Source organism: Falco peregrinus, chromosome 10, assembly GCF_023634155.1.
Source record: "Falco peregrinus isolate bFalPer1 chromosome 10, bFalPer1.pri, whole genome shotgun sequence".
NCBI lineage: Eukaryota > Metazoa > Chordata > Aves > Falconiformes > Falconidae > Falco > Falco peregrinus.
Window position 1 is genome coordinate 33,099,351 of NC_073730.1, and position 19,960 is coordinate 33,119,310.

Here is a 19,960-nt window from a genome sequence, read left to right on the forward strand (position 1 = left end):
AGGATATCATCCTTAAACCTCAAGTTGCCTGTTTCTCTGATACACCAGGCTTTAAAAGATACAGCCAGATTTAGCAACAAACCAGGTAGGAAAAACAGCTCTTAAGACTTCCACGATTTTTTAAGAATTACCTTAGAAGCAGTTATTCCCACAGACATTAGAAAATTGCTCAAATATCAATTTAATTTCTAGTGAAAGGCATTGCTTCCAAGCTTATCTTCTTTTTCCACACAAGGACTTATAAACATTTATATACTGCAATAAAAGTCTTTAAAGCAAACTGAGATGCAGATTCAGTTCTGCTGAGGAGAAATGGGAATGGAAGAACCAGCCAGAAGGGGGTGATTTTGCATTACTTGACTGGGCTGCCGTACTACTTTAATGACAAGACAGAAACGGAGTTCAGCAGCTTCCTACCTGCATGATTTCTTCCTTGAGGATTCGATGGAAACTCAGCTGCCCTAGGTGATAAACAGGCTGCCATTCCTGTGCCTTCTTGGTTGCAACTAGCAAGTTGGAGATTTCTGGAAGGCAGGGAGAGAAAACGTTCTTTAAGACTTCAAAGATAACAGCATTCGCCCTTCTCAGTCAGTAACATTACTGTATATGCTTACTGCAAGGTAAACCCCCAGGTGAATGAGGAGGAGGGAGAAAAGAAAAAACTGACTTAACTTCTGCTCAAATAACTTCTGTCATTCATCAGAGAATTCACTAACGCAGAGCTACATATTTTATACTATATATACAGCATTGGTATTAGCCTTCTTGGGGCTGATATTAGGAAACCGAACAGGGTTTACTGCACAGAGAAATACTTGGGACTGAAAGAGGCAATACCACTGCTGTACATTTAAATAAAATAGCACATACTCCCTCCTGCCAACAGGTACGAGTCCTTTCCAGTGTGCAGAGGGGGAAAAAGGGGTAGCTGGAGTCTTACTTCCTCTCTCTTTACCCCCTTGAGAATTTTTTGCACTCTGGGAAACACCAACAGGCTGTTTCTAGAACACTGGAATTAAATTGGATGGGAAATAAACAGAAGGAAAAGACTCAAAAGGCCAGTGCTTCCTCCCCACTGCTTCTGGTCAGGGAGACGCATAGTTGGATCTAGAATTCTTGCACATGAATTTTGTCTTCCTGTGTTTTGACAGCAGGCATTATTTATTACAATACAATGGGTTTAGATAGATGTCTGTGTGCATCTGGCCTTACTGTTACGTCAGGGCTCAACTGTGATCTAGTACTCTGAAAACAATCAGTAATGAACCATACCCTGGAAAAACTGCTTTATTTCTGCATCCCCTAAACTTCTTTGTGAATAACCAAGTAAACAGCCAGATTCAAAAAGCAGGAAAAAAAAATCCACAATGGAAGAGAACAGGGACCAGCACAGATAATGCACTGGATTCCCACTGTAACTAATGCCAAGGAAAAGCTGAAGTGGGCAGTCAACTCCCTGACCCGTTCTATGTTATTCCAAATACAGCTGTCAAAATGTAACCAAATTGTCAAACTGTATAATCTCTCCACACTCCAGACAATTACTAATCTTCTTCAAAGTGCTGATAAGCTCAGTGTTTATCTAGAGCCCGCTCCTCCACAACTGTCAGACCAAGCAGGTAATTAATGTAGCTCAGTTAATCCCCTCATTCTAACAGGAAACCATTATCTGATGAACACAATCACGGCACTGTTTCCTCTGTTGTACAAAATTCAGCTGCAAGACACTTGTAGTTTTAGCAAACAGTTTTAGTAAGTGTTAGCATTAATAGTTCAACAACTACATGATCGCCCCAGCCCTCTCAAAATATGACCTCACAGATGGATTTACTGACTGCAAGGCTTGCTAAGAGTTGCAGACCAAGCTTTCCCTGCTGCTTCATGAAGATTAATAGAATGAACAACAGCTCATCATGAGAGCAAACAAACTTCAAACCAAAGGTCACCACGCAACCATTGCAGACTGCAGCCCTCCTTTGCTAGAGGAATTAAATGCGATGCACAGCGGCACTGCCTGGCATACGTGACTTGGTGGAGCAAAGGAAGAACCTTATATGGTCCCTTCTTCACCGCAGCTGTGACATTTGCTTTTTGAACAAATCTAGAGTCAATACTGCAGGGCCAGCTGCTCAGGTGCAAAAAGGGAAAACAGAACTTCTCTCACTGTCATTTAAAAAGTTCACACAAACAAGGCTCCTGAGATGCACCAGCCCCTGAGCATCCTGTGCTGGGCTTGTAACATGGAAAGGAAGTCCCTAACACCTTCTTCACAGTGCTTGCTTTTGCTTTTTGACCAGAGTCCTCCTCCACAGAGAAGGTAGAAACTTTAAATAGCATTTTTTAAGAGAAAAAAAGAGCTTCACACAAGAATACAGAACAAAAGACACTGAGTATGCCCCCTATTTCTGAAGTTTGTTTCCTTTTGACAACAAAGTTCGTTGCCTTTCTTTAAAGACAGTCTACCTCTCGGTTTTGGCTGGCAGCACCTCTTCAGGGTAAAGCTTATGTTGTCTGTCCGAAGTATTTGTCCTTTCAGGTTATCCATCAGCTCTTTTAAGGATGAGAAGGACTTGTTTGAGCCATGCAGGGAGTACCCATCTTTCTTCACTTCAATCTGGAAGTTCTTGTACTGGACTGAATTATTTATCATCTGCTATTAGGGGGGAGAGAGGAAAAAAAAGAAAGCAAAATATAATCATTAAAGTCAAAGAAGGTTTGTAAAGCCATAAAAGCTCCCCAAAAGCCTTTGAAATTACATGTAGGACTGGCTAACCATTGCTCCTAAGCCAGGGACCTCTAATCAAACTCCAACAAAGTAGAAAAAGGCCCTAAAATCCCTATAATCTTCAGTCCCAGGAAGGCTCATAATAACAGAGTGGAAGAGCAGCAACACAAAAATGCAATCATCTAACAAGTCCAAATTTTCGCTCCTGTGTTTTGCAGAGCCTCAGAGTATGTGGAAGCCCTGGCTCTTCAGAAGGAATTTTCTCTTCACTTGGTTAAGAATTGCAGAATCTGGACCACAGTTTAAAAATCTCAACTTTAAAAATAGCAAAACTCCCTTTCACAACCCAGATTGTTCAACAAGTGAAACAAAATTTCAGGCGGTTGTTCAGACCCTCCAGTTTCCTTCAAAGGTATTGGGGAAGAATGACTGAACTTTTGTACTTACCTGCCTCAAGCCTATGCCCTTCCAAGGTCTACCCTCTACACCTGCTTCCTCAGCTCTACCACACTGCAGCTTCGTGCCACCTTTCCCTTTCCTCTCTAAGCCTTGCAGTGAGGTTGAATGTCTTCCAAGACATAACTAATTTCTTGTTTCAGTGCCTCACTTATCCTGTGAGAAGACAGTGTTTATCATCTAGCGTTTCTATAAAATGTCTACAGAAGATGAACCCCATATCAAATACGGCTTTGTGACCTCATTGATTCTAGTAATGTTTTTTTTCCTAAGGCAAGAAAAGCAGTCTATATGAGTTTATGCTATTCTTCTTCTTGTGCGTACACTTTAAATGTTTTCCCAAAACCAGCAAGTCAGCTGCAGACTTCCAGCTGAGGTCAGTAAAATTCAAACTTCTGTGCAGTTCACGCGTTCTTCTTTTCTACTTCTAACCATTACCATCTGGTTCCCTCACCTATCCTACCTCATGAGCTTTTGCTTATCCCTCATCTTTCAAGAAGTATGTTCCACCAGCTAACTGTGTACATATCTCCTTCTGTGGTGCTCTACACGTAAAGGCAACTGTTCTCATGCACTACTCTTTTACAGTGTGTCAGTAGAAATACATTCATATAATTAAATCCACGTTCAAAAAACATTATGTAAGCTGCAGTGACAAATGCTGTATGTCATTCTCACACCATATGAGTTTAAAATGCCTTATTTCAATCATGTTCACACACAGTTTTATCACCACGAATGGAAAATTTCTGGGTGTAATGAATCATATTTGTGGAGACAGCACAAGGGTCTGGGGAAAACAAAGCTGTGAGTAGAATTATCTACCCTCTGCTGCATCAGCTACCAAACAAAGATAAGGGTGACTGCCCTAAAGAACATAAATATATCAACATGGATTACAGGGAGCTGCCAGTCTTTAGCTTATTATCAGATTACTGCTGGGAATACCACACGTGACGTACCTCTGAGCCTTCAACACAAGTCACTGTCATAAGAATGTGGTTAAAGTTCGTGCAGCTCCATCTCAACACATACATTCCTGCTTCGTTCCCTTCCTGTCGCAGTTTGTTGATGGCATATTCCGTGCTGAAAGAGTCAACGTACAAATGAGGAAAATAACAAACAAGGAGTTGCATCCAAAATCCATTATTAGTAAATACACAGGAGAGCAATCCTATATTTGGAACAAAAATGTATAACCGCAACTTAGAAATATTTATATTATTATTAAAACATGATTCAGTTGTGTGCATTACGCACGCTTGCATTTAGCTGCACTGAGCAAGGGAAGATTTATTAAGCTCTTAGCACGTTTAATGGGGAAATTCCACATCCAGCACAGTGCACACACAGGCTCTCGGTTTTCTATATGTTGCATCTTCAAACTTCAAAGAAAAAGTCAAAAAAGTGAGCAGAAGAGAAAATAATTGCTTTAGCTATTAAAAAAAAAAAAAAAAAAAAGGAATGGCTTTTTGTTTGTCCATCCAAGGATTCCCAGGGTCAAAGCAGACACAGTCCAACTCTGTTTACCTAATACATTCCCATCTGTTCAACTGACAATGATCTCTACAGCTATTAGTGAAGTGAGCCTCAAAATACTCCTAGAGTGAGGAAACATTGGTCTTGTAGAGGAGTTGACATGGAGAGAAACAGGGATATTCTTCCCATATAATCCTTAGAAAAGTTAGAGTTGTTTTATAACCTTTTGGTAACTGATGGCCTTCCAAATGTCAGATTTCCTCAATGGATTCACAATGCAGCAATTATTCACAATTATTCAAGTGGAGAAATAAATCAAACATTTTACTAACCAAATAGGTCCATGGCATCCATTTTTTATGTTGTGCTCAATCAGTGGGGGAGCCACATCTGTGCAGAGGTAATGGTGGGCATCTGCTGTAAGTCTGAAGTATCCATCTATCAACGATGCAAACGACAGGGCCTCATCATGTGAAGACAGTTTTAATTCCTACAACAAAAAGATATTTTAGTGAAGAATTCTTACAGTTCTGTTAAAACATTTCAGGAGTGTCTCAATATCCAGCAATTTTTGCATAAAGTGGCTAAAAAATTGCCCAGAAACCTATGACAGAAAACCATACATACTTAAGGAGTCAACACTGACCATTTGCTATCCTCTCCGCTCATTACTGGCCAGAAACTTTCACTCTCCAGCATGACATGTTCTGCTGTCATCTTCTGTGAGGTCTGAAAGGCCAACTCTTGTGCCAGCCTTTGTGAAACACGACGAGTTCAGGACTGGGGCAGACACATTGGACTTGAAGCCAATGTCACTCTGGCAGCTCCTTTTCAAACGCTAACAGCTGGCAGCCCACAGGAAGAAAAATCACTTAGGACACTTAAAATTGGGTATCTATAAACGGACCCTTCTCTCCTTCCCTCCCAGCTCCTCTCTGCCATCTGTGTTGAGCTCCTCTTTCTTGACACTGCTTTTGGCTATCCAAGCTGTGCAGAGGAAGGCCACATGCAGGAACAAGCATAGGGAATCAGCTGAGCTCACTAACTTTCTGCTCTTCTAACCAGGACTTTTGCATCTGTACAGTGCTGAGGACAGCATATTGAACTGTTATTGAAGAGTCTCATCAAAAAACATGCCTCAAGGAGGTTGTCACCTGTTGCCCAACAACACTGTGTCATTACAGCTTCCCATGAGAGGAAAAACTATCCAGGTTTAGTTCTTACCATCCTTTTGTTATCCTGCTTGTTAATGCTAACTGTAGACTCTTCCTTGATGACAATGTGGGTGATTTCAGGAAAATAGGAAAAATTGTTCCATGAGTCTTGAATTTTGTGTTTTTCTTCCTCCTTTTTGGTCTTGCCATCAGATTTTTTCTTCTTCTCTTTCTCCATCTGTACAGACTGGAAATATATTTTGGATAAAAGTACAGTAATAAAAACGTATCTTAATGAAAATTCACAACAAATTAATCTTCCACACGTATTTAATTCTTGAATGCTTTTCGCACCGCATTATGAATTCATTTACATGTTCCATGTATCTGTGTTGCAAGGATATACTTCTATCAAGAATTGTCCACGATACAGTTTTCATGAGGATGAAGGCAAGAAGCCATAAGGTAGCTGACTTACCTCTCTCTTGGTATGCTAGGAATAATTTTAGTAGCAGTACAGAGCTGAAAGTTCTACTAAAATTTCTAAATCATATACTTGAAATACCCTTTCAGAGCTCAGCCCAAATGCAAGAGCCACATTCTTCTCACACTGCATGCCTGAACTGCCAGCAGCAGATGAAATTCAGCAGGCAGCCCACAATGAAGCTGATCATCTTACAGGTCAAAAATTATTGAAAATTATTAGCAACTACTTATTTAAAAAGGATAAATGTTCAGGCTGATCAAAGCTTCCTGCTAGTCACAGGAAAGCTCACGTTGAGATGAAAGTCTTTCGTTTAGGCATTTAAATAAATACAATCTATAAAGCAGCAGAAACAGGAGCCTTAGAAGAAACAGGCTGCACTTCTTGCAAGCTTTTCTGCTCAAATATCAGTTCCTCCTTCCCTCCTCCCCGTTAATGTTATCATTTAAATCAGAAAATCTCCATCAGAGATAGACAGTTAGGTTGAGATAGATCGTTAGGTTACATCTAAATAGAACGAAGCACACTACTTTCCATGTTACAGAAGACAGTTATCAGTAGGTTCTTATCACTATCAGGAACTGAGGCAAGCAAAAGGAGGTCTGTTTGTTTAAGTATTGTATGTGGAGAAAAACTGTAGAATATGGCATAACCCCTTCAAACCTAGAGCATATTTAATGTTTATGTACACAAAGTACAGAAGAGATTATGCAAAGTGAGTTCTATTAGCAGCACTGAAACAAGGAACAACTAAAGTATCACTGATGGGGGAAAGCTTAGCTTTAATGTCACTATATTTTAATTTATTCATGACAAGTCTACAGGGATGAGCAAACAGAGCACCTGGGGTGCCATATACAGAAAAAGCATTAACAGACTTTGATATCAAGAGAGGGCACCAAACCATAAGGGTCTCCACAGACATTTCCCTTTCAAGACTTGTGTCTGGTCTGCAGACACAGTACAGTCTTTAATTTTCCTGTTAAACCACAGAGGTTGTGCAGTGTCCATCCTTGGAAGTTTTCAAGACCAGAATGGATAAAGCCCCGAGCAACCTGGTCTGATCTCAAGCTAACCCTGAAGAGGGGCTTGAACTGCACACCTACTGAAGTCCCTTCCAAACTGCATAATCCTACAATCCTATGAAAGAAGTCCTCTCAATAAAAAGCTGATCTGCAGTGTCTGAAGATCATTTTTAAACAGTTATGCCCCCCAAAACAATCCTCTAATTCCCACTTATCAAGGGATACTTACATTTGGCTTAAGCCTCCACTGAATCCCATTGTTTCCTGTTACGATGACTTCGTATCGTGGGAGGATCTCATTGTCTCCACAATTACATCTATTTATTTCATTCTCAGATGAAATCTGCAAAGATGAAGTCTCAAAAATTTCTGCTCCATAATGTTTAGTCAAGGTCTCCATTGTTGATAAGTATTTAACTTTCAGATCACGTGGAGATACGCTGTCACAAATGGTTTTGTTGTTAAACTCTTTAAGGAAATGCTTGAAAACATTATTTATCCGAATCCTGGTTAAAAAATTCCTCTGTCTGATAGTCTTGTTCAAAGTTTCAGGAATATAATGCTTGTAGCTAGAAGGAAAAACAATGCTATTGGTTAATACTGTCGTCTCCTAAACTTTTAAATCTCTAAAATGTGCAACTGCCTTATTTTAGGAGTTACAGAGAACAAGGTGCAGTTGGTACTGTAACAGGGGGTTACAGCATTAATAGCCAATAGGAATTCAAATAATAACCTTAACTGAAAGCTTTTTAGTCAGATGGATATAGCCCACTCAAATCCATAACACAATTTATTCTAACAGTATTCTCATGAGGTTGCCACTTAACAACACTGCCGTTTCTGAACCTGCTAACCCAGAACCCAGAATTCCCAGCAAGCCAACTATTCCCAGGTAGCCAACACATCAGTATGCTGCATGCACTAGCTGCACAGATTTCAAACACACTCCAGATGAGAAAAAAAAAATGCAGTTTTCTAAGACATATCCCTATTGACAAGATTAGGAAGACCCACTTAGCAACAGTAGTGTCGGAGCTTGTAACTCCTGTGCAGTCAGACCCTGGAAGGCAAAATGCTTAAAATCCTTTCTGGAAGAGAAGCACAGCAGACCCAACAGTGACAAAGAAGTTATCCCAGCTCACCTGATATCTTTGGGAAGCTCAGGAAGCTTCAGTTTTTTCTTGATGGCATAGTGAGAGATTGCAAGGACAGCCATCCCCAGACATTCATTTTCAATTTCATGAACCTCTTGATCATTTTTAGGATCACGGATTGGTGCCAGGCCTTTCACTAGGTCATACTGACCCTTCATAGGAAGCAAAAAAAGAAAGCTACCAGATTTGGTACCTGTCTTTGATCATCTACAAGCAAGCAATATGTCACAACATCACAGCTCTCTTTGAGCAAGAGTCACCCAAAACTGTAAGCCAGGACAGGATGGGGTAGAAGGGAAGAGCTGTGCAATTGATGCAGTCTTCCCATAGGCCAGTGAAACAGCAACACAGGCAAGTGCTACTCACCCCAAAACCCTGCCTATTTGAGAAGAAACACCAGCACTTTGGTTTTGAAGTGACAGTTTGTGGAACAGCTGGAATCACCATGTGGATCATCACAGCATATCCACCCCACATGCAGTCCACAGCATGGTGGCTTTCACAAAGAACGTGTATAGACACACAGGCAGAACACCTGCACTGCTCAGACTCTTTCAAAACCCCCTGTCCCCTTCTTTTATATACTAGCCCATCAAAAATTCAATTTTTTTTGTAATTAACTAAAGAAAGCACCACCCTTGTCCCCTTCTAGCACATCATGATTTTTTTTTCTAGTACGCAACAAATACTCCGTGCCTCTGCTTCATCTTTGTCCTTCATCGCCTGGTATCTCTATGAACCTCATGCACTCAGTCTCTAAGCCACATCTCAAAGCCAAGATTGCAAACTCTGTGGCAGCCGCCTTGCTCTGGGACAGTCCAAAAAATATTTGGTTACCAAAGAGCAAAGACATTTCTGTTGCCTTATACTACCATTAGCATTGTCTGTCTGGCCTTTTTTTAAAATGTTATTACCCAGAAGTAAAATTCTACTTAACACAATATTGTCTGACAATACCCATTAGGGTCCCTACTCATCCCACAAGTTGAAATATGTTTTCATTCTTTTTGCTGACACTCAAAAAAAGGAGAAAGAAAAAAAAAAAAAAAAAAAAGGACAAAACCCAGTTTTGCAGCATGTTTTCAAATAGTGATTTTGCAAAGTTGCATATATGTACACAGGAATGTTCATAGAAAAAAAGGTGTAAGTCAGTTTGGTTATACAGAATAAAAGATTTGCTTCTTTTCCTACTTTAAAATGCAGGTGGTACCATTAAAACGCACACATAGCTGTAGCTAATTTGGTATTTTCTTTTATTCTGGTTTCACAACAAAACAACAAGGATTCAGTGAAGCACCTTCATGCTATCTCTTTTCCTGAGGGACACAACCATATTTCAAAGTCTTAAAATTCTGCAGTAATTATACTCAGAATTAAAAGTAAACAAGTTTTCCTCCAATGCATTTAATTTGCTCATTTCACAAGCCTTCATCAACTTCAACCTTCCCACTTCTTTGGTGAAACTACACAGTTTGGAGTTTGCAAAATCATGGACAAACTTTTTTGTCCAAGAGCACAAGCCTTCTGAAATAGGGATCCTGCCTACTTGCCACATCCAGCGTGCTGCCTGTACCGCCACCAAGAGGGAGGCACAACAGAAGGAAATAAAAACTGCACGTAAGCTGACTGTGTGACAGCGGTATTATCAGTCAATGCTTTTACACCACACAGTAAAAAAGACTCATTAAAAGGACACCATATTGTCAGTTTTAATACTGCTGCTGCTCCTCTCCGTAGGACTACGGATATCAAAGTTGCGTGCAAATATCTGGCAAAAGAAAAGATGATAGCATTTATATCTAAAAATAGTTGATATTAAAAGAAAGTACACCATAAAAATGTAGCCCTTTTTGGATTGTGAGACATACAGTTTCTTCACACGTTCTGCATATATACAGGTTGCTCTTCACATAGCCAATTCTCTTCTCTCCACCACGCAGGAGTATGAAGAAATCACTTATCAATTACTAACAGGTAAGGTTGCATGTACTTTAGAAGTTTGATAATAGGTCTTTAAAGCCACTTCTACTGGATCAAATAGTTTTTGTGTGATGCTTGCAAGCAACCTCTTACCTGTGCAAAGATGTATTCTAATGAGTTTGCATCAAGTATAGGAGTTCCTTCTGGTGCCGGCTTCTTCTCATAAGAGTTCTTTGCTTTCCTTGGGGAATGCCTCCACACTGAGGGTTCATTTTCACTAGTCCCATGCCAGTTTGTAAAGTAGTACCTTACAAGAAAAGAGGAATAAACTTTAAAAACTTTTGGGGGAATCCTCTGTTTACAGTAGATACGTATTTTAACCTTCTAAAAGAAAATCAGTTAAAAGTCAAAACCCATCAGTCCCTGAGGCTGCAGCTTGCACATGGTCTGCTGCAGAAAAACCACGTGCCTGGCCTGAGGAATTGAGGGAAAATGGTGTATTAGTCAAAGGTCTTCAGCATTTCCACTCAACAGTATCTCACACTCTTAACTCACAGTTCACACCTGACTGCCTGTTGCATCCCTGCACAGTCCACCAAACAAGAAGCCACCACTCAGATGACAATTAGATTTCCATCACCCCTGACACTGCTTGAGCAGTATGAGACTGTAATGCTTCTACCGTGCAATGACTGGCATTTGCATTCCAAGATAAAACAACTCATCTAAAGGGCTAGCAAGACTTCAGGCCTCCTCTTCTATCGGCACCAAAGCAATGTGCAGGGCAGAACTGCCATGAGTACCTCCCCCACAGCTGGAGCAGGAAGCAGCACGATGCCTCGCTCCCTGGAATGTCTGCTTCCCTCTGGTTTCGGATGGAGCTGGTGAAAAAAGCACTAATTCAAATCATCTGGTCTTCAAGGGACACAGCTGATCTTCTGTGTATATTGCAAACAAGCTTTTTAGCCACATCTGTATGCAAGGCTATTTAACTGAAAAGCTGCTAAAGGAGCCGGCATCTGCTGAAAAGAATTGAAATTTTGGAGCCTCTCTTTGCACCTTTTGAGAAATCTTTGCCTAAACTGTTATGGAAATTTGTGTTTATCTGGGTTCTATTAACATTTTAAATAAAGTTTAGTTAAATCTGGTTTGAATCAATGTGCCTTTTGCAAAGGTTCATGCCTTGCATGTGATCATGTACTACTTACAATTAAAAGGCCACAGCAGAGCAGACCTACCCAACTGCTAAGTAGAAATGACTTCTATAAGAACACGTCCATCTAATTCCAGAGGAGCATTCAGCACCAGCAAGAGCAAACCATGCACACACACGTGTGTGTGTGTGTCTGTCTGTGTGTGTCTCTCTGCATTAATACAAAGGGAAATGTAAAATCAATGCTTACAAACATTATGGTGCAGGACAACCCACATGCAAATGTGTGTGTTTTAAAGTTATGCGACTATCTTTGTGATTTGACTCTGAACAGAATATAAGTTCATGGATTAAACCCCAGTCCTGCAGTGGTTGAGGTTGGTGTGTATCAGCCTCAGTCCAGAGTCAGGGTCTTCAAAAGCAAAGCAAAATTGGCACTTTTACTTCAGCATCATGTCTTTTAATCACACGTAGTTATCTGCACAGTAAGTTGACCATTCAACTGAAGAATTACATATCAAATTATACTTTAAGAGGTGAGACTTTCTGTACTGTGTTTCTGTACATCTTTTCTTTTTGGTAAGTTGTTTTTAAGTCCCCCAAAAGCACATGTCTATAGCGTGAGTAGGAACACCAACACACAACTACACCAAAAATTCCTGACAAGTACTGTGAGGTAATGCAGAACTCCTTTGGTTGAAGCATGAAAAGCAGAGCAAAGCAAATCCTTCTGCCTCCAGGAAGTACCTTGTTTTCATATGCTACTTTATAAAAATGAGTGATAATTAATACCTCACATTCTTTTGTTATTTCCTGAAAAGAATTATGGGCAAGGTATTGCGTACTGTTTGTAACTGAGAGGAGAATTTACTCCTTCCCCATTTAAACCACATCAATTAAGACAACACTTAAAATTTACAATAAAAATTGTTTGAGGAACCATATAAATAAAGGACAGTCTCCCTTGAACAGACTGATGGACTTGTGACAAGGGGGAGACAGATTATTACTATTCCATTTTCACAAACAGAAACAGGAGCACAAGCTTTCCAATTCAGAAGTCCTGCAAACGGGCTGGAGACTGAGGGCTCCTATGTTTCAGGAGCATGACCCACTCCTCCTTTAGAGCATTTTAGCCCAGGGCAGGCACCTGCAGCATGGGTGAGAGACAGCCAGAGGGATTTTGGGAGCCCGAGCGGGTCACCCCTGGGAAGGAGCAGCTTTGCACTTCACCAGTTCAATCTGGCCAAGGAGTGGTGGAAATGCTGGAGGGGGACCTGCTGTTCTCTTTCACCTACAGCAGCTGTGATCACCCCTCTTATCAGAGCTTCCAGAAACATTTCTTTGGGTCCTTTCTCCACACCAAGAAACACTGCTACCTCTGGCTTAAACACAATGCAGCTATGGAACAGTTAAACTCCTCGTCCACCAGCTGGTGTGCTAATTAGACCAGAGCATTACAAAATATTGTGGTTTCTTATGTTGTAGACTTTTTTTTTTTTAAGCTTGAGGTAAATGAAAGAAATACAGTGCTAGTTAAAAAGTTTCTTGAGAAAACGAAGTCCTTTTAAAATATTACCAAAGTACAGCAGCTGGCACAGATTTGATGGGAGCAGGAGGAAGACAGGAAGTCCACACAATCAGAAACCAAATCTAAAGCTTTCAGCAGTGGGAGAGAAACCAATCATCTAAAAACATTTGAAACTACTCAGTCACATACCTTCATTTTATATATATTATTTCAATAGGACACGACTAAATCAAATCTATCAATGTAATGAAATTTCAAACATAAGGTTGTCCACATAAAAATGATTTAGTCTCTAAATCGCTAGATACAGTCTAATACACTGCACTACTGAATAAGCTCAGAGCATTTTCCTTTTTCAAGAGGAATTCTGCTCTTGCAGAGCTCAGAATAAACAATAGTCGTTTAGAGAACAATTTCACAATCCAGTATTGCTCATAATTTTACAGTGCTTGCCCTGCTCTCTAGTTCAGATGCCCAAGCCAAGATACACAACAGATCAGAAATGAAAGAAAGGAAAATACCACTTCATCAATACATGGCAGTATTCTTAGGGAGATGGGAATCTTTAGATTTTAGTGCTTAACTCATATAGGCTCTTCATAAGTGCACGTGAAATTATTTTAAATACATATTCTTGGCCCAAAGTTTGCCAGTTTTACATGGATGAAGTATATCTGACAAAAGAGACATCCTTGCCAAACTTCAAATCCCAACTCCAAAGCTCAAAAAAATAAACCACCAAAACTTTTTAAATAGGGAAAGCAGAGCATTTTCCATAGCTTCATTCTATAAAATGGTAGAATAGAAAAATTTCCAGAAAATAAAGTTCAACATCAATTTTGCCTATATACCTATCAGCTGATAAGAGTTACAAATAGTCAAAGAAGGTTTATAAGAGGGAGTTCTTCAAGCAGTTTTAAAGAAGGTGGCATTTACCCACTATGCAGGTAAGATGCAGTAGGAATGGAAGAGTACCTGGAGAGAGCTCTCACCATTCACCCAAAGCAGAAACATATGGACACCAAACACAGCAGAAGTTATTTTTTAAGAATTGAGATAAAACCGGTATCATACTTCTAATTAGATAAATTAAATTCCCACAACTACACTTTTAAAATACCACTTTCTTTTTACTGAAAAAAAAGCAGACCACATCAAAGAATTTCAGTATCAGGGGAAAACACCCCAGACTCACATTATACCAAGAAATTTTATTATTATCCAGTATATGGTTAATCTGACCGATCTCTTAAAGCAAGAAAGGGCACTGAATGCTCTGTAAGAGGCCATCAGAGTCCTCAGAGCTTCTTGTGGAGTCATTACTCTACGGCGTTTTATTTGCCAAATCACAGCTGTTTAAATCTGAGATTAGACAAGGTTAAGTCATTAACACAACTAAAAGACTGTGTTAAAGAAAAGACTATAATATAATAGCTGTCAGTATTATAATTACTTGAAAAGCAAAGATCTGTTTGTTGACTGCCAGTATTTTTGTCTGGCACAAACGTAATCAGAATCACAACCTTACAATTCAAAGATCACCTTTTCAAAGCTGTCTCTATCTGTATAAGCAAAGAGGCTGTTATTCTCTAACAAGCCTAGAAAACAGTTTGGATGCACAACCTGAAGTTTATACATGCCGATCCCCCCCTTAGCATGTACAAGGGACAGTCATGTTGTCTAACTAGAGATTATCAGAAAAAAAGATGTTAAAATGCACACAGCTATATTACCACTTGAAGTTTTTTCGCTATAGCACAAACTGACCATGTATGTATTACATTTTAAGGCGAAGAGGGAATATTACGTAGAAGCTTATTTTCTTACAGTTGTACCTTGAAGAATCGACAGAAATGATCTGTGGACTTGGTTTAGCAAGATGGGTAAAGTTTCTAGATAATTATTCCTGGAAGCAAAGTTTATTCCACATACTGTTCTCCTATATCATACACTTAACGCTCGAATTAATGCAAGAAGAAAAGTCATAACAAAAATGAAAAGGCGGCGGCAGTATAATGTGCAGAAATAGATTTCTGTCAAATCCTAAAAGGAGGGCATGCTTCCTTTAGCTACAGTATGTGAGAGCGCTCAACAGTTGTCAGCATTACTGCTTTCATTTCCCAGTGGATGAGGGCTGCTGTACCCATTCAGCCCCAGCAACCTCAGCATGCTATGTGCTGCATTTTAAGGACGCCACCTGAAGATCAACCTGATGGTACATGTCAGGTAAACATCTTGGGAACAATGGTTTCTACTTTCTGATGCTTTCTACAGTCTAGTGCATGCGACTCACAGTGAGGTCATGCTGATTCCCCTACAGTCCTAGAGAATTTCAAAAGTAATAGCATGTTGCTTTCTCCTTTCAAGTTCATTGTAAAATTCCCATTAACTTCAGTAGGAGTACAGTTCACTCTGAACACTTCAAAGTGTTCCAAGGCACTTGAAACATTCAAAATAGTGACATAATAAAACAATGTTTTCCAGCCATTTTCTTCAATTTACCTTTTCGTTACTTCAGTCACCTACAGCTTTGTGAATAAGGGTTCTTGTGGGTTTTGAACTTCTGGGGCTTTTTTCAATAGCAAAGATGAAAAAAAAAATCAGGAGACAAGACATTTTAAGCTTTTACTGTTCATCTCTTACCTATGCTGTGAAAAGCAAGCTGCTTCTTTTGGTTTTGCTTTCCTGCTTCTTCAGTGAGTTCAGTAGTAAGAGTCAGAGCATCCACATACAGGTAAAGAATCGTATTTCAGATGTTTTGCACTTACCTCATTCGATAATGGAGCTGGTGTGATGTTTTTTCATCTATCTTGAAGACCTGGTTTGGTGCATACCAGAGTCTTTTGTTTTCATCATACAGGGCAAAGAGATTATGGCACAGAGGAGATATAGCTGTCAGAGAAAAGTAAACAAATGTATGAATTGCATGGCTACAATACATATGTGTGTCCCAATAATACAAATGCGTAAATATCTGATCTTGCAAAATAGACCATGAACAGAAACTGATACTAGGATTAGTTTAAAACAAACATTAGAAAGTTATTGTTAAAGTGGAACTGCAAACTGCACATTGGTTCACTCAAACAGATTTATCATGTATTAAACAGTGTATCATTTAAGCTACTTCTAACATTAAACTTACTCTGAAATCCTGATTTTGCCAAAGGTCTGAACTTAAGAGGAAACGATTTAAAAATCTCCACTTTTTCCAGACGACAGAAACGGGTGTTTTAACAAAACGACTCAAGTGATACCACAACTTTGTTGTCAGTTTTATTTTATTAATAAATTTTATTCCCCTAGTTGAAAAAGAAGGTTTTAATGAAACAATGAAAATCCCCTTCTCACTAGCAAACAAGCAGAATCTTTCCATTCTTTGCTAGTTCAACAGAGGGGTTTCCAATGAAGAACAGACTTTGAATTGTATGTCTAGGCCGACCTGCTTTAACCTTTGTATTTACATCATCCCAAAGGAAAACAGACCATGGTATGTTTACAGGTCTACCCTTGTTGTAATCCTTGCTTTGGTTTCCTGCTCCACAGGAGGCAGTACCTTTTTGCAAAAGCAGCCAAGTAGTTCTGCTGCAGAAAGCACTGTAGCATGTGCTTAAGTGTCTTTCTGAAATTAGGCCAAGTGCAGAGCACTTTGTTGGGGTCCTGTGGAATTCAGTGAAACTCTATATTGTGAATTGGGTAGAGACAGCAGAAGGGAAGAAGAGAAGTCAAGGGAATAAAAACAGCTTAATTGCAAAGTTCACAGAAGGTGGTGTTGGGCAGCCGTTGCCTTCTGCCAGTCAACAAGCAGTACAGAAATGCCATCGATTGTTTAACATTCAAGTTGTGATTTACAGCAGAGACCAGCATCACAGGCCTGCTGAAACAGGTAAGGCTTTTGTACTTCACTGCCATGTGCTGTGGACTTAGTGAAAAGCAAGAGAAGGCAGAAAAAAGTTCCTTTAAGGAAAGCTCACTTTAAGTAATTTCTTCAAAGGTTCTGAACTTCCAACAGAAATTACTGGGTGCAGCTGCACAGTGTGCGGGTTCACACCCATACAAACAGTAGAAGTTCACAGCTCTTCCATGCTGACAGAAATATGTGGAGTGTCAGTACTCCTCATTTTCATTAAAACTATTCAAAAACAACATGAGTACTTATTTGATGAGGTTTGTCCTGCAGATTCCCATCATTCCTGCCTTTCCAATGGAAAGGAAGCAATTAGGTAAAATGAACTAAAAGGTACTCAATGTCACAGGCATCAAGACGACACGGGAAAAGAAAATATTTTAAAGCTGCAGGAAAGCTAAAGCCCAGTTTGTCCATTTAGACAGCCAGATTCACCACTCCCACATCAGCTGAGTAATAGTGTTCTGTGAAGCTTGGGAAACACAAACTCGGGATCAGGGCAGGAAAGAACTGTAGCATCATAAATAGAAAAGCACACTGGTTTCATGAGGCTCAAACATAGATTAAATCCACTAATTCCAGTAGAATTACATATATGTTCAAACATTTTGCTGAGCCAAGGACCACAGTAACAAAGCAAGGACTTTTCATCATACGCTGACGTGTTACCACAATGGTGTGCAGTTCAGGTGATCTTAACTGTTGAATAACTCTGCAAAGGGGTGTCAAATAACAGAAACCTAAAAGCGGAAAGTAGCAAATAGGTTTTGGGTTTGGTTTTGTTTTTTTCATGAGTCCTCTCCAAAAATTTTTATAACATAGGACAGATCCTGACAGGTTTACCAACTCCTGTGCAAAGTAAAAGCCACTTTGTGTTAACTTATTTGTATATGGCGTCTCCTTTTAAAAGAAACATAATCACCTCACCCAAATTAAAGAATTAGTACCTGTATCTGCCAGAAACCACGGTGGGAGATCGTCACTTTAGGTGAACCTCAAGACAGTCTCTGCCACCATTTCTTCCATTCCAAGCAGTTTAAGAACTGCGCAAACAGACCCTTGGCAAAAGTTTCCATCCTAGACTATATAACACGCACATTTCTTCTACAAACATTGACTTACATGCAGAGAAGGATGCATCACTTTCGATACTGTCAGGCCTTGCCACTGAGAACTTACATAAAATCCAAATACTCACAACACCTCTTGGCAGCTATAATGCACAGCTCCTCCGAGGTAAACTCGCCACTGGTGTAACAAATGGGATTTTTATCTTGCACGTATAGAAGTATTTCTAAACCCTGATGCTGAGCTTCCAGGTTTACTTCACTCTTCTTTGTGCTCCTCATTTTTGCACAGAAAGCCATGGCCTTGCAATCTTCCTTTACATTTAGATACTGAAAGTGGAGGAAAAATAGTTAAGGAAAACGTGAAGCAGAGTTTGAGTATTTATCAGAACACAAATCCATTGCTGATGAGGCTGCTGTACACTATGATGGGCTAGGCACAGCGCATCTCAGAGTCTTCACACTGGGAACCTGATTACTGAAAATCAGGTCCCCCTTTCACAAACGAGGGGAGAAGTGAAAAAAGAAATGTCAATATTTATTCTGTTTCTGGTAACTCTGTTCCAAATAATTCCCTTCTGTTCTGGTGGTTCCACAACTATTCTAGGAGGTTTCTCTTTTGACTGTAAAGCAGGAATAACTTTCACATCCTTAAGCACCTAACTGGCTGAAAAACAATACTTGAGGCTTGGTAATATAAACAGTACAATTTATATTTCCTTAAAATGAAAAAAAAGGTAGCTTCTATTTTTACTGTCTCCTTAACAGCTAAATATTTTTGATAGTTTTCTCCCCTCTCACCCTTTGTTTTTTAAACATCTGATACTTGATGTGTCATGATGAAAAGAGCTTTACTGGAGAGTTAGGTTTTTATTATTACTTCTCTCTCTCTCCAGAAGGAAAAAGTAGCATTAAGTAGGTTTAATCCAATAGCTTTTAGACTGCCAAGAATGCATACAAGACAGCTCTGACTCGAAAGAAAATGCATGTTGCATTTTATACCCAGTGCTTAATAGAAAGAGCAGAAAGGAAATAGAAGAACACACACTCCAGGTATTACAGGGTCTGTGTTCCACGTTTTACTACGCCTTTGCTCAATTAATAACAAAAACCCAAACCACCAATTCTACAGTTTATGAAATCAATCCTCCCACCGAAAAACAAACAAACAAAACCAAACCTCAAAAGCCAACACACCTGCATTTATGTGACTGTCTGATCCTCCACACAACTGAAATGGATTATCTTCACACTTTCCAAAAGCAACTTGACTCTGGCTGGAAAAAAAAAAAAAATATTGTCAAGAATGGCTTTGTACAGTTTGAGGCACAAAATATATGGCCTGGCTGATAAAATGCCACTTGAAATCCAAGGGAATCTTTCATTTAATGTAACTGAGATCCAGACCTAGTCTCAGCCAAAGACAGTCATAGCAAGTGTCTAGGAATCTATGTAAGTCTACTGATTTCTTTTGACTCTTTGGATGCCCTGACTGAGATGCAAACAAAAAACAGGGGAAAGCCTTCATTATTCATTGGGGTTTTTTTCCTATTTTCAGAGCATTAACCATCAGTTTAGTGTTGCACTCACTGCAACCTTTAGCTGTGACACCAAAGAAGCTTTCTTTTCTTTGCTCTACTTCCTTTGTGGCTTTTGAAGTCACTTCATTCTTCACATTTTTAACTTCATATTGCTAATTCCAATTCTTCCCTAGTCTCTACTGTGTCTTCCCCTTCAAATGATTGTGGTTTTTTTCTTTATTTTAGTCTCCTTTGCCCTATGAAAAGTGCAGAGCCTTGGGTGGGATGCAGAGAATAAGGAAGCTACTCAAGGGAGCATCACTGCAAGGGTTGTATTTCTGTCAGAGGAACCTTGTTCACAAGGAGCACAGCCCATGTCTTCAGT

The 19,960-nt window shown here is 39.6% G+C and overlaps 1 protein-coding gene across 4 annotated transcripts in view; it reads right to left on the reverse strand.

The window, feature by feature from the left end:
- JAK1 (Janus kinase 1) overlaps positions 1 to 19,960 on the reverse strand; it is a 62,757-nt gene that overhangs the window by 11,313 nt on the left and 31,484 nt on the right. For 2 of the 4 annotated variants that reach the window (XM_055815213.1, XM_055815214.1), the window contains exons 2-12: positions 19,253 to 19,332; positions 18,187 to 18,385; positions 15,850 to 15,973; positions 10,551 to 10,704; positions 8,466 to 8,629; positions 7,553 to 7,892; positions 5,885 to 6,061; positions 4,993 to 5,150; positions 4,144 to 4,267; positions 2,464 to 2,653; positions 418 to 524 (exon numbers count right to left, since the gene is read on the reverse strand). In XM_055815213.1, the coding sequence (XP_055671188.1) occupies positions 418 to 524; positions 2,464 to 2,653; positions 4,144 to 4,267; positions 4,993 to 5,150; positions 5,885 to 6,061; positions 7,553 to 7,892; positions 8,466 to 8,629; positions 10,551 to 10,704; positions 15,850 to 15,973; positions 18,187 to 18,385; positions 19,253 to 19,258 (1,743 nt within the window). In that variant the 5' untranslated portion in view covers positions 19,259 to 19,332. The remainder of the gene's footprint in view (positions 1 to 417; positions 525 to 2,463; positions 2,654 to 4,143; positions 4,268 to 4,992; positions 5,151 to 5,884; positions 6,062 to 7,552; positions 7,893 to 8,465; positions 8,630 to 10,550; positions 10,705 to 15,849; positions 15,974 to 18,186; positions 18,386 to 19,252; positions 19,333 to 19,960) is intronic. The other 2 variants (XM_055815215.1, XM_055815216.1) reach the window with 2 other exon arrangements.